This window comes from Corvus cornix, chromosome 10, assembly GCF_000738735.6.
Source record: "Corvus cornix cornix isolate S_Up_H32 chromosome 10, ASM73873v5, whole genome shotgun sequence".
In the NCBI taxonomy this organism is placed as follows: domain Eukaryota; kingdom Metazoa; phylum Chordata; class Aves; order Passeriformes; family Corvidae; genus Corvus; species Corvus cornix.
In genome coordinates, this window is record NC_046340.1 from 1,222,109 (window position 1) to 1,236,019 (window position 13,911).

A 13,911-nucleotide genomic window follows, 5' to 3' on the forward strand; every position below is an offset into this window, starting at 1 on the left:
TTACCATGTATGTTTTTGTCAGTATGTCTCATGAATACAGGCGACCTGCACCTTTTCTTAAACAGAGATGGATCGCATTTCTAATTTTTTGATTGCAAATTCCATGCATGAGGCATAAAGAAGAAAGAAACATGAAACCACAGCCAAAGAAGAGCAGAATCCTGCCTTCAGCTGAACTCCACACTCCTTGCACAGGATAGTTACATTTTTAACAGAAAGTAATATGAAGCGAATTTGTATCAGATATAAGGCATGCAGATGGGAAAGTCAGCATGGGAGGATTTCTTTCCTTTCATATCAGCTGAGAAAGAGTTTCAATTTTATAAATACATTTTAAGGCGTGACCAGAAAATTGGAGTGAAAAAACTTGCAGGGGTTTATCAAAAAACAAACGCCCAAAGCTAACTTTCACTCTGTGTAGATAGCATACATTTCCCTTTCCCAGTATTTGTAGAATTACGAGTGACTCATTCAAGCCCTGATCCTACAGACCAAGATTAAATCCCAAAAGAGGGTTTAATTCATGTCAATAATTAAATCCACATTTCTGTCTCATGGCTGAATGAGACCTGTTTGCAGGGAAGCTTCAACCCCACCACCAAACCAACAAATTGCTCTTCAGCCTGAGCCACCAAGTTACAAAGCAAGAAGATTTCCAAGCAGTTTGGTTCAGCTTCCCTGATGCTTCTGGGACCAAACAAATAAAACCACAGATGCAAACCCTGTTTTCTTTGAATGCTTCAAGGCAGAGAAGGAAAGGGAAAGGGATCTGATTATTTTCCAGTTTTGTTGATCTGAAAACATTTTAGATGTTTGGCAAAAGCATTGTTAACTTAAGGCTGGATATCCCATTTTATAAGAAGTTTGAGGCAAGGAGGTTCCAAGCAGGTAACTGCAGCTTTGGAGCAGTGGCCAAACAGCCATGGTACCCTGTCGCTGTTGTACCAAGAACAGCCAAAGACAACGTGTACCCGGTTTCAGGGTAAGTGGCTAAAAGGCCCATATGCAACTATAGAAATCAGTTTATATAGCTTTGTTCACAAGGGTGGCATGGCCCCATTGGTCGCTTGACCATCCACCTCTCAGGGTGATTGGTGGAGGCTCTGACACCCATTTCAAAATATCTTCTTCAGTGTACCAAAACAAGACCAGCATAACAAGTTTGCACCTGTGAGATAAAGCCTTGGTTTACAAAAACCTCAAACTGTTTCTCAGTTAGCTTGCATGAGAAAGAAAAACTTCACAGGATGCTGCAGCAGCTGGAAAATTCCTCTGCTCCTAGCTTTTTAGTATCCACAGTAACCCTTCAGCCCCTCGTAGTAGTCTGACATTTCTGCTGTAAGTCTTGCTACAGAGGCCTGAGGTGTTTGGCAGGGTAAGGCGTTTCCTAGTTGTGTTTTTTTTTCCATAGGAAAATTCAACTCTAGTGCAGCATCTGCTTCTTAACAAGGCAATGTCGTCTTTTCCTGCCAACGTGAAATGAAACTTAAAGATGTTCCAATCATTGGAACAGCTTTTCTGCTGCTCGTGACTCATCACTTAGTGCTCAGAATCAAGGGCCTCTGTTCAACTAAATCACAGCACCCGGTGAAAGCATTCAGATAAATTAAATTGCAGGTATGCTTAATTACAAGGGGTGCACTCAAATAATATTACATGTAATTTCAACCAGTGGTTAACCTTACTACGGAATAATGGAACAAATATAAATTGAATTGCCAACATTACTTAACAGAAGAAAGGAAAAACATCGAAATGGTCTCAGAGGCCAGCACTCTCCACTCCAAATTTGGCTCCCTGGGGTGACACATCTTAGTTCAGGGTGAGGGCCGGCAGGTTTCTGCTGCAGGACCTGTTTGGCTGGCTCAGCTTGCAGCGGGTGTTGAGAGGAGCAAACCATGTTCCTTGGGATCAGCCGCCGACACGTGTGCCCAGAGCTGAGCAGCACGGCTGCCGAGGAGCCCGTGCCCCACATGCGAGGAGTGCGGGCAGAGCTGTGCGTGGGGCCGGGGCGGTGGCGGCGGCTGGCAGAGCACCCAAACCACGGCGCAGTCTGTTCTCATGAGCCACACAGGTGAGGGGGAGGCTGAGGCTGCATCACGGCAAGCCAAGGGCGCCGGCGGTGTGTGGGTCAGGCGGGACCTCACCTGCCGGCTTGGGGCAGGCAGAAGCAGAGGGGGCTGAGGGGCAGGGGCAGCGGGCGGGTGGCGCGGCCGGGGGCGGGAGGGCCGCTGCAGTCGGACCGGAGCCGGTGCCGGTGCCCGCGGCGAACGCTGGCGGCTGCCGGACTACGAGTCCCAGCGTGCCCGGCAGGGCCGGGGCCGCGCTGCGCAGCCGCCGCGCCGGGCACCCACCTGCAGCCGCCGGGCTCGGGGCGCGGAGGGGCGCGCAGGCGGCGGGCGGCGCCGGGCTCGGGGCGCGGAGCGGCGCGCAGGCGGCGGCGGCCAGGCCCGGCCCCGCGGCGGGGTAAGGGGCGGCCGGGCCGGGCGGGACGCGGGGCAGCATCGCCCGGGGGGCTCCGCGGGGCTGCGCGCACCGCGGCGGGGGCGGTGCGGGGGCGCGGCGGGTGCGGCGGAGCATCCCCGCGCGGGGCGCGGATGCGGGGCGGGCCCGATCCCACCGCAGCCGCGCCCCGGGCTCGCCGGCAGGGACCGTGCGGGGCACGGCGGGCTCGGCCCCGCCACGCCCGGGCTCGGCGGAGAGCGCAGCGCCCGCCCCGGCCCCTCCGCGGCTTGGACGGGCGAGTGCGCGCGCGTTTATTGCGGAGCGCCCGCACCCTCCGGGTCACGCGTGGGAGGACAGAAATTAGATGGGGCAGTCTAATCAAATACGAAAAGAAGGTGTTCGTGTCAATGAAGATGAGCTGCCCCTGCTTGGAGATCTCCTGCCTTTTGTATGTCACAGATAGGGCAGGACCGGCGGAGGGTGGTTCTGCTCCGCCGCCGGGCAGCGGGTCAGAACAAGCGAACCTATGACAGGTTCAGGAACAGAACCGATTTAGGAAATTTAGGAACGTTTCCAAGGTCATGAGGAGCGAAGTGTGCCCTCAAAACCTGCACATTGGCATTAGATATTACATACTCTCTGTTCTGTCATCTTCTAATTAAAAATTTATCGGGGTGCCCTAATTCAAGGGGATTTGCTTTGATGGAAACTTTGGGGGAATTTCTTCTGCCAGAGTAAAAATCCACAGTTGATCCATGACGAACATGTAGAGATAACTGAGGACTATAAACAGCAAAAAATAAATGACGACTGGTTAGATTAACATAACCATCCTGAGCTTAGCAGTGACATAAACTTCTGAAAAAAATTCTAACATCATTGCTAATGAGACAAACTCAGAAATTTATGAATATCAAATATCAATTTAAAAATAATTGGAAGAAGTAATTATATTTTTATACCATGAATGATACATTGTGTAGATCTATGCTTTTGAGAGTGTTGAGTAGAGGAAATCTTCAGCAAGTTGAGTTGCCTATTTGTACTAAATAGATGCAGTCTTTCAATTTCTTATCATATACAAGCTTTTCTTTAACTGATTATTCTCAGAAATTGTCCTAGAACAACAACTGTTCTGCCCTTCGCTCTTGGAAAGAGGAACATGTCATGGGAAAGAAACACCTGGGACCAGCTGGCCTAGTACTGTAGGCATCACATCCTCTAGTTCTTTGCAAGGGACACAGTTACTAGAAAACCAAACTCAAACTCTGGGATGTCTCACTGAATTATACTGACAATATTGCAGTCCTTTCCATGCTATTCTGCACTCATTTGCTGTCTAACAGCCTGCCTGCCTTTGCGCTGGTGCCTATGCCGTGCACATCTTAACTGTCCATAGTCCACTATGGATATATTTAAATCTTTACCACTGTGTAAGAAAAAGGAAGACAGTTGTGTGACTCGTTTCAGTGACTTCACCAACCTAAATTCATAATGTGTCTTTTTTCCCATTTATCCAGCTTGGTCATATGTCTGAACTTAGCCAGTAACCTCTCTCATCTTGATAATCTAAATAATTTTGTTCAGAATGGTGTGCTTTGCTCTCTCATTGCATATGTTTTCCTCTTCCCCACATTATTATTATTTCTAGTATTTCACAACTTCTGGCAAGCAATGTTTATGCATTTCTGCTGTTAGTAATCTGTTCTATGGGGGTTTTTTTTGGTAGCATTCCTAATTATTGAGCCTACTACTTTGATGGCTTCCTGTGATTGAGTGTCCTTTTGACTGAGGCTGAGGTGGCTGTGCAGGTTCTTGCACTGAAAGGGCTCAGGTAGCATCCTGTAGCCACAGGTGTTTGCACGTGGTGGGTTAAGAGTGCGGTGAATGTCTGTGTTCTGTTTACTGACCACAGCAGACGAGTGTAGTGGTGGCTTCTGTTTAACAAAGGTGTTTGGCCATCCTTATTTGGTGCCACAGAAATCTGTAAACTTAGTTTTAAAATCCTTTCAAAGAGCAGCTGGGACTGAGTGTCCAGCTGCTGTGCTAAAATAGGGAAATCTGAGAACAGTGATGACAAAAAACTAGCACTTGATTCGTTATCTGTTGGCAGCACAGGTGGAACAGTGCTCGAGTTGATGTTACCCGGTGTCCTTTTTCCTATTGATGTTTCCAACATGTGGAAAACAAACACTGTTGTTGTTGTTTCCAGGGCTGGTCTGATCTATTTTGTTGTAAAAATAAAAAGTCAATTTCCAGGTAATTCCTTCTCCTGTTTGTTGTTTCAGCTGTGGGGATGTGCACATCATGCATGGTTTCTGGCTTTGGTTTACAGAAGAAATGCAAAAAATGTTGGTAGTTCTGACTGCTCCTTACATTGTAAGGAGAAAAAGCAGCTTAGGAAAGATGCAAAAAGAGGTTTATTTAGAAGGTACCTAGCAGTGGTCATTATTAAGGATCTCGGTTCTGCAGTCATTAGTACATGCTTGTACCTGGCTTTTGGGTCTCTCTGGTGTGTTTTCACTTGGTGTGTCTTGTTTGTTTAAAAGATCCACTCAAATGTACAAGATGTCCATGGAAGAAGGGACCCATAGCCAAAGGAAAAGCTGTCCAATGCTTGACACTGGGAAGATGGTTCAATTCCTTATCTTGCCACAGACTTCCCATTTGACCTCGAGCAAGGCATTTCTTTCTCCTGGCAGAGGCTCTCATGTGGCTGATGGTGTTTAGGGCTCCACAGCAGTTGGTTCCCTGTAGATGTGATCAGTCAAGGAGGATACCAGAACCTGGCCTTTGGCTTTCCAAGTTTGCCTCTGTGCAAAGCTGCAGCTCCTTCACAGCCCAGAGTGCGCTTTGCTGGGCGCTCACGGTAGATGCGCTGATCACAGGGACACTGAGCTGGGTGAAGACACCACCTTGTAAACATCACAGCTGTACCTGTAATGTGCATGATCTGTGTTCTCTGGGGACCACAGAGCCATGGGCTGCTGTGTCACAGGACTGGGAGATGTCAGCTCTGGGACAGTGCTGACCAGGGGGTACAGCTCTTTACCTGTTCCCGGTAAGTCAGCACCTGTCTACAGCAAACCTGGTCTGGTAGTTATCAAAGGAGGTTAAAATATCATTGGTGCCCCACAGAAGATAATGAAGCCATTTTCTTCTACTTGCCATCAAATGGGCACTTACGGTCTCATCCAAGGGACCATCAGTCAGCCACCAGCGGTACAGCTCAGCAGCAGGGCGTTTCTGTTCATGTCACAGTGAAGCTTACAGATGACAAATCGTGGGTGGAGCTGCCACTTCATAGTCTATTTTGCCTGTATAAAAAGACTCTGTCCTCCAGGATTCTCAGCCATGCACTTCACACCGCCCTCAGTTTCAGACAGTGACTGTTATGTTTTTATCTTGGAGAAGCTAATTAACATTGCACAGATTTTCAAATCATCACTAAGTTCTATAAAGGGAAGAACCCTATCTTCCAGTTCTACAAGGTTACCAGTTGCAATGAGCAGAAAGGTTGTTTCACTGCTTTATAACTAAGCTTTACCCCTCTAAAAGCAAGGGGAGTGTTCATCTGCAGGGGACACGACAGACAAACAGGTCTCTGGTCTTTTCCATTCCCTATCCTTGATGCATCTCTGAAATGTCACACCACCATACACAATCCCACCAATGTCTGCGGGGCTTAGGTTTGTTCTATCATCCTCTTCTTGGAGGTAGGAATTGAGTGATTTAAAGGTTGGGTTTTTAAAATAAGACTTAAATCATTATATGGTCACTGTATAATTAGTCATCATATGTTTGTCTGGAAACAATCCTAATGGTTATGATTTAAAAAGTTCATGATACCCAGAAACAAGCTATAAATTCATAACGCATTGTAAAGAAATACTTCCTTTCCAGGACTCTGTTTCATGTCTTGAATGCTTATGAGTAACACCACTAATGTTATTTTAGAAACAATTAGAAATTGGTCATTATGTAACATTATTCTGCATCAGTGGGAGAAGCGTCAATGTTTCATCTTTCTTGAATCACCAGGGAAAAACCTTTCATGTTATCTGAATCAGAGGGAGTACATCCCTTTATGTCTTCTATAAATAACAGTGCTTTCATATGGATAATTTTGCAATATACATGGTGGTTACTTTTTTATAAAGGGCAGGACCAAAGTCCAATTACAGTGAATTAATGTCTCACATTTTATTTGCATGGAACTTATCAATCCTCCATTTAAGCAGCCAAGTGTGATGTAAACTACAGCGTAGCATAAACATTACCAAGGTTCAGAATGCCACATCCAATTAGGAAGCGCAGTTTCTCATCACTGGATGATTATCCTAAAATTTCAGGCCTAGTCTAATATTAGGACAACATAATTGTTAATTATTCACTGCTCTCTATATAGGACTAAACCAGTTGCTGGGAACAGAACATGGAGTAACCCTACATTAGCTCTGGAGGAAAACAGCATTTTAAATATACAGGGATTTGGAGGATTCTTTGCTGCAGTATGACAAAGGATGGCAGCTGGCTTGGGAGTAGAAGAGGTCTGGCCACACTGTGAGTGTCCCAGAGCCAGCCCTGAGGCAGTGCCAAGTGCAGCTGAGCTCTCGCCCCTGCCAGCCCCAGAGACACCCTCTGAAGGACCCAGTTCCACAGGGCCTCAAACAGGTGATTTGCTCTGCTCCACAAAGTGACCATGCTGTGTCATGAAAGGAAAAGGGTTAGAAAAGGTGACTAAATTGGAGCAGTTCAGTACTCCTTATGTTCTGAGTTCTTCTGAAGTATTTTTGGGGAAACAGGCAGAATGTTGGGGATTCTAGAAGAGGAAATACTCTCCTACAGATCTCTCTTCAATTTTCTACCGATTTGAATTACTTTGACACGTCTGCTGCATCTACATCAGGACCTGTAGCTAATATTATTCTCATCACACACACACAAATCCCAGTTCCATAATGCTGTGTTCCTACCACACTTGTGTTCTGTGCTGGCCCTAATGCATTCCTTCTAACTTTTCTGGGATTTCCAAACCTCCTACTGCAAAACATGATCTCCAGTATATATCCCCCATATGTTCATGGTTAGAAAGTACACTGGTACATTTGTCTTGCCTTTTAAGTATAAAAATTAAAAAGGAACCTTATTTATATGTCAGACAATGGAGTATTTCTAATTTTTTTTTTTTAAGTTTGAGCTTTCACCAGCTCAGCCTTATTTTTCATAGCCATTCCCAGACAGCAGAGATGTTCCTTGTCTGGCACTGGATTCAGTGTGTTGGTGGGGACACTCCCTTGCCTGGACAGCATGGGACAATCATCCTCCTTCTACTGAGCATCTGCTTGTGTTGCACAAATACGGCTCTTAATCATAATGGCCCCAATCCTATTTATTTGGTCCAGTATCAGTTTAACTTGGGATTAATTCCACCTGTTTTTTATTTTCATGTTTAGCTACATGAGTCTATTTAAAGAAAGGGAAGACTTTTTTCCACATTTATGGATCGGTTTCACAACTGTTTTTCAAAACACAAATATCCACCACTGTGGATACAGAGAGAGTTTAAAACAGGTCATGCATCAGGATTTCCTTTCTAAAGACCACTTCCCATTATTTGCAAAAGTAAGAACAATTTCTCAAACCCAATTATAAAAAAATACTTTTTTCCCCAATAAGAATGCAAAGAGCTCTATTAGATTATTTCCCATTTGTCACGTTTGTACTTCATAATGCACATTGCCATGCAGCTTCATTCTTAGCTTGTACAGGCTATCAAACCTGGAAATTCACATCCTCTATTCTCATCTCTACAGCAGATGTTTCTCTAAGTGTGTATCTGTGTTTTAGACAGCAGCAGTGACCTGAGGTGCCTTTGCAGCTGCTGGTCCAGAGGAGATTCTGCAGCTCAGGTTGTCCCAACACTTCCTAAGGGATCCGAGCAAATGTGAGTGAGACCCCTGTGACGTTCAACACTAATTCAGCAGAGGAGAGATTCACTCTCAGAAAGAAACATCTGTATCAGCAGTAGAAGATTACCCCAGTGTTATGGTATCAGCAGAAACCACAGCTTGGCTCCTCTGGAAAGCCCTTTCAGAAGTGTATGAGCATAACAAACACGGACTCATGGAACATGGCAAGGTATAGAGGGGTTGTATCACAGCAGCTGTTAACCACGCAGAGCAATAATGATTTTATGCAGGCTGACTAATGACACCCTTTTTCTCTTTGAAAACATATTTTGAATCCTGATGTTGACAGGAATAGGCGAAATGCTGTCCCAAATAAAACCGTATGTATTTCTTTCTTTAGAAGGAGTCAGAAATACAAATACAGCAAGGGGTTCTTTGAAGCTCACTGTGAAACCTCCGAGCTCCACAAAGGTTTAAAAGTAGCATGTGGGTAGCAGAAATGCCTCTTACAGTTCTGCCCCATCCAGAATGAGCACAGATCTCACCTGTTGGGCTTTGCTGATTATCAGTGGGGGCTTAGGCCCATGAGAAACTAAGATGCTTCATACTGAAACTCACTGGAGAAAAACAAATGGGATATGTGCTCCCCCATTCCTTAATCTCTTTCACTCTTCCCAGTAAGTTTGAAGAGAAACTTCATCCATGGTCCCTCATCCTGCTTCCCTCAGTGTAATGCAGTGTAACATTCAGGAGTGTGTTGCCTCTGTGGTTAGACTGGACATCTTCCTTCTGCTGTGTGACACCTGATCTGCTTTGATGTGCTCAAAATAACAGCAGCAGGGAGCTCTTGGTTAGGACTGCTTTTTTAACTAATTAAAGTTTTCATACACTAATTATAACAAAGCAAACCCAGTGGATGTAGTGTGCAAGAAGTAAATAGTTGTGCACACTCAGGAAGGGCGCAGTAAGGAGCTGCACAGAAAGCATATGGCTCTGTTTACATACACAAAATTAACAGCATGAAATCCAATTAGGAAGGTGGAGATCGTTATCATCACATTAGACAGCAGTTTCCAGAGTGTGTGAATCCAGAGTTCAGCCCTTCCTTCCCAGACTGCCTGATGCTGAACTGCTGGATTTATCTGGCTCCCTTGGTTTCTGCCTCCGGTGAAAGGTCGATGGAGAGCACAAACCCAGGCTGTGAGCAATGGGCGTTCCAGCCCAGCCTGTGCAGCAGAGTGAAAGCTCCAGAAAAGCTTTACTGCTTGCAGGCATTGTGGACAAAGACATTCCCTAAGCAGTGTCTTCTGCTTTTGTTCAGTCACAAAAGAGTAGGATTCTGTTGTGAAAGGGAAAATATCAAGGGAATTTTTGTTGCAAATCTGCACAGGCAAGAAAAGCACAATTTCAGGCTCTTCCATGCATTATCAATGTAATAAAGCTTATTCAACACAGTACTTCATGCCATGAGAGAAGTTAGGCTGATACACCTGTACTATCTGGGTTTACATTTCTCTTTGGGATATCCCTGCTGCACATGGCCAAGCGCCTTCTCTTCTTAATAATTAAAAGTTACAATATTGAGAGCTGTCACCTGTTCAGTGTCTCCTGGCACATCTTCCCTTTATGGCTGAGCACTTGGGCAATCCACAAGGAAACGGGGAGTGTCTGGTGCACAGATCATACCCAGCAGTGCCTCCCCAGGAGCACGGGGGCTCAGCTCTGCAGACCTCACAGAAGCTCTCGGATCCATGGCCTTGCTGCTCCCAGTGAAACCATTCCTCACTGTACTCCTGCAGTGCTGTACATCCGAGGGAGAGCTCCTGGCACCAGGTGTCCTGCACAACTGGACTGCTGACCCTCAGCCAGGGAAACTGTCTTGGACTCTTACGAGTTGCTTTTCCTACAATATTTAATTACCCTAACCTTGGGATTACATTTCTGCCTTTTCCAGGGATGTGATTAAACTCTTAGTAAAATAACCATTTATACTTAAATAGTTTTAAAAAGCTGTAATCCCCTCAAAGAAATTTTTTAGCTCAGTTAATGACTGCTAGCTGAAATGTTATGTTTGTAATGAGTTTATCCAAAGGAATTGAGAGAAGGCACCTGATGCCTTAGTGCAGTGTTGTACTGCAGCTCAATTTTTTACAGTTTAAACAAATGTACTTAACATTTTTAAATAAAATGCTTTCATCATTTAACAAGTAATTTTGATAAAAAATTTCATGGATTAAACACATATCAAACTCATGTTCTTAATGAACAAGTACACAAGAACATTAGTTCTTTTGTCCTGTTTTTGGCCAAAATATCCCCCACACTCATTGCATATGATGGAATTTTGGTATTGTAAGAAAATTTCACACCAGCTGTAACTTTGTGAAACATCAGATGCTGACTACCTTCCTGAAACAAACTCACAATTTAAAGAATGGCTGAATTCTGTCATGACATTTGGAATGGCTTGATGATGATGTGCTAGGAAAACAGCAGCAACAAACAAAGCAGGAATAAGGAAAAGAACAGAGTATGTAGGAAAAATAATGATTTTTCTTGGAATAGGATGTTTAAGTGCTTCAGGTCAAGGCTTATGGAGCCTTGCAGTAGTCATAGAATTCCAGATATTTCAAATTTGTAAATCCACTGATTATTCACTTCCCTTTCTATAGGTTGCTGATTTCTAGTCTTTTTGATAAATAGAAAAATGAGATATGTTTTAATATTTAGTATTTAAACAGTGAAACTCCTAATATTTTCATTTTGATTTGGAATAAAAGAAAAAAAAAATCAGGCTTCCAGCTCACAGGACAAGCAACAGAACCCACATGGATTTTATCAGCTTATGGCAACTAAAGACCTGGCCAAAGGAAATGAGAGTTGGGGTTGATACATAAGTCAGTGGTAGGTGCCAGTTGGCTGTTTTCCATATCAACCATAACTCTGAAATTTGTGACTGCAAAAACTCAGCTGTAAAACTGCACAGCTAACTGTGTAATTTGGAGAGTGCTGGTGCTGCTGTGGGAAACTGGGCAGACTTGGGAGGGCCTGGAGCACGCTGAAAGTCCCCAGCTAATGCTGTTTCTGATCATAAGTTAATTCTCTTCCACTCCATCCCTTAACAGGATGATTCTGGTTCTAGAATTTGTTCTGGACAAGAAAAAAAAGAGCAAGTAAAGACAGAGAGTCCTTTGTCATATTGTCATATGACAGATAACATGACAATGACTGTTGTGGTCATGCAAATGAGATCTTCTTGTTGCTGGTCAGTTGGGATCATCTAACAAGGAATCATATTCAACTTTTAAAACAAAATGCGTTTGTGAAATACTAAGTCCATTTTTTTTCATGACTGTTTTGAACTTCTGCAGGTCCCCCATGTAGCAGACTGAATTACAGATAATATTTTGAGCTATAACTAGCATATCCTCATTCCAGTTTTGGTGATAAGTGCTATCATTTGTATCCAAACACACTGAAGTAAGACTAACAACCAGTGTACCTGAGAGATGCTTAGGTAACCAGAACGTGCCAAAAAGTCAGCCAAGATGGTGTGGGTTAGCTTTCAGCCACCAGCAAAGCTGGGATAAGATAGAATACCTCAAGGCATAAGATTCTGGTTTTTGTTTGTCAGTTCTGGACTGTTGTCTGTGACTACCACTTTCCTTTGCTTTTGGCCAAAAGAGCAAGCAGATGCTGTTTCCAAGAAAATGAAATAAGCCAGCTATAATTCTATGAAAGGGGGAAAGTTGCTAATATTTTCCTTATCTGTGTCTCAAAGCCTCTGTTTGCTGCTGCCCCCAAGTACACTGAACCCGTCCTTGCTATTCCTTGGCTGCCCAGGACGTCCCACACCCCCTGTGCTGTGCCAGGACATCTTGTTTTCATTAATAAGTGTCAATGTGACCCTCAGCACGTGGGTTTCCCAGGACTCTCAGCTAATGGAGATCCTCATAATGCTTTATTGTTGACAGTGAGCGAGGCTGCGAGGAGCTCAGTGCCCCTGAATGGTTGAAATCTTGAGCAGCAGCAGCAGCAGCAGCAGTGGAGCAGTGCAGCAGGAGCCATGTCTCTGCCCTTCCGAAAAGAGCTGGAGAAGTACAAGAATATCAATGAAGATGAAATACTCAGCAAGCTCTCAGAGGATGAACTGAAACAGCTAGAGCATGTTCTCGATGACCTTGATCCTGAGGTTAGTGATGGTAATTCCAGTGCTGCCTGTTAGCAATGCCACACACTGCAGCATTTTACAGCTGTGTTCTGTTACAGCAGAGACAGCGTACCCCAGAGTATGAGAAGCTCAGCTACAGACATTTTGGTTGCATTCCTGCTGTGATGTGCTGCTTGCTTTTGTACAAGTCACTGTGCTCTTTGTCTATCCCATGCCTATTTAGACCTGAGCTTGTCTGCAGTCTAAATCTTTAATCATGTTGGCACACTGCAACACAATGAGAAGCTTTTTATGGCTGCTATTTCTGAGCACAGCAATAAACAAACATAACCTATGTTTATGGAGATCAGGTCTTTTGAACTTCTGAAATCTGCTGACCATGTCATTCAGCACATATATTTTTTGCTGAAGAGAACATATTTGGGCATGATTAAGAAAAATAGGCTTCAGCTTCACAACTGTCATTTTCTAGAGAGTAAGGATAAATTGGATGTTTGAAGACATTCTCACAAAGAATTTAAAGTTCTCTGGTCTGAGAACCACTTGGTCCTACAATAACGAGGTTACAGTCACAAGCATGCTGGGAATTCTGACTGTACCTACCCCAAACCATTCAAACTGATGTAGGGATTTGCAAACTGGCAGGTAAACTGGCAGATAAAATCTGTTCAGTCTGGAGGCAAAATGAATTTGGAGAAACACAGTAGATTTACAGCTTCTAGTTCTACAGCAATTTGCCTGGAAATTAAGGGGGGGCTTTGCTGTTCTCTCCCTCCGTGTTGCCACTTGCCACACTATTGCCACTTCTACGTTTTCTGGTATTTTCAAGTATCTGGCATCTCAAACAGAGACACAGAAAAACATTAAAAAACAACACCAACCAACCAAATAAATCAGGCCACAGTGCATTTGTAGTCATGCTACATATGTGCAGTGAATTTGGAGCACTCTGGGCACATTTGTGCATGCACAGGTAGAATGACTAGTGACTTGAGTTCACTGGATGTGCTCGGAATTCCCTGGGTATTTGCCATGGGTCAGATTTACTGTGCATGTTCTGGCCCGTGATGAAGAGTTTCCGAAGTACTCTGGGGCACCTTCAACACGTTGGCTTTACTGCAGGTGCACTGCAAGGTCCACCTACCTGTATTCCTGTCTGGGATTCCTGGACTGAAGCGTGGGGGCCCCGTGCATATCCCTGTGTTACAGGATGCAGATGAAATCACATGATCCCCCAGCTATGTGTTGAAAGTGGGAATTATCTGCTTGCTTCCTCATACCCTGAATAGCTGAAGTCTACCTCATTCATCCACCAGTCTCTTTGGTGCATGCCATTCATTTCTGAAGCCTGAGAGACATCTGCTTTAGAATGAAAGGAAATTT

The 13,911-nt window shown here is 44.4% G+C and overlaps 1 protein-coding gene across 3 annotated transcripts in view; it reads left to right on the forward strand.

The window, feature by feature from the left end:
- The first annotated feature begins 1,965 nt into the window (after positions 1–1,965).
- Positions 1,966–13,911, forward strand: part of TMOD2 (tropomodulin 2) — a 35,138-nt gene continuing 23,192 nt past the window's right edge. Inside the window, exons 1-2 of one of the 3 annotated variants that reach the window (XM_039557700.1) lie at positions 1,966–2,074; positions 12,332–12,549. In XM_039557700.1, coding sequence (XP_039413634.1) covers positions 12,424–12,549 — 126 coding nt within the window. In that variant the 5' untranslated portion in view covers positions 1,966–2,074; positions 12,332–12,423. Of the gene's footprint in view, positions 2,075–2,425; positions 2,467–8,363; positions 8,587–12,331; positions 12,550–13,911 lie in introns of those variants that run through there. The other 2 variants (XM_039557699.1, XM_010391179.3) reach the window with 2 other exon arrangements.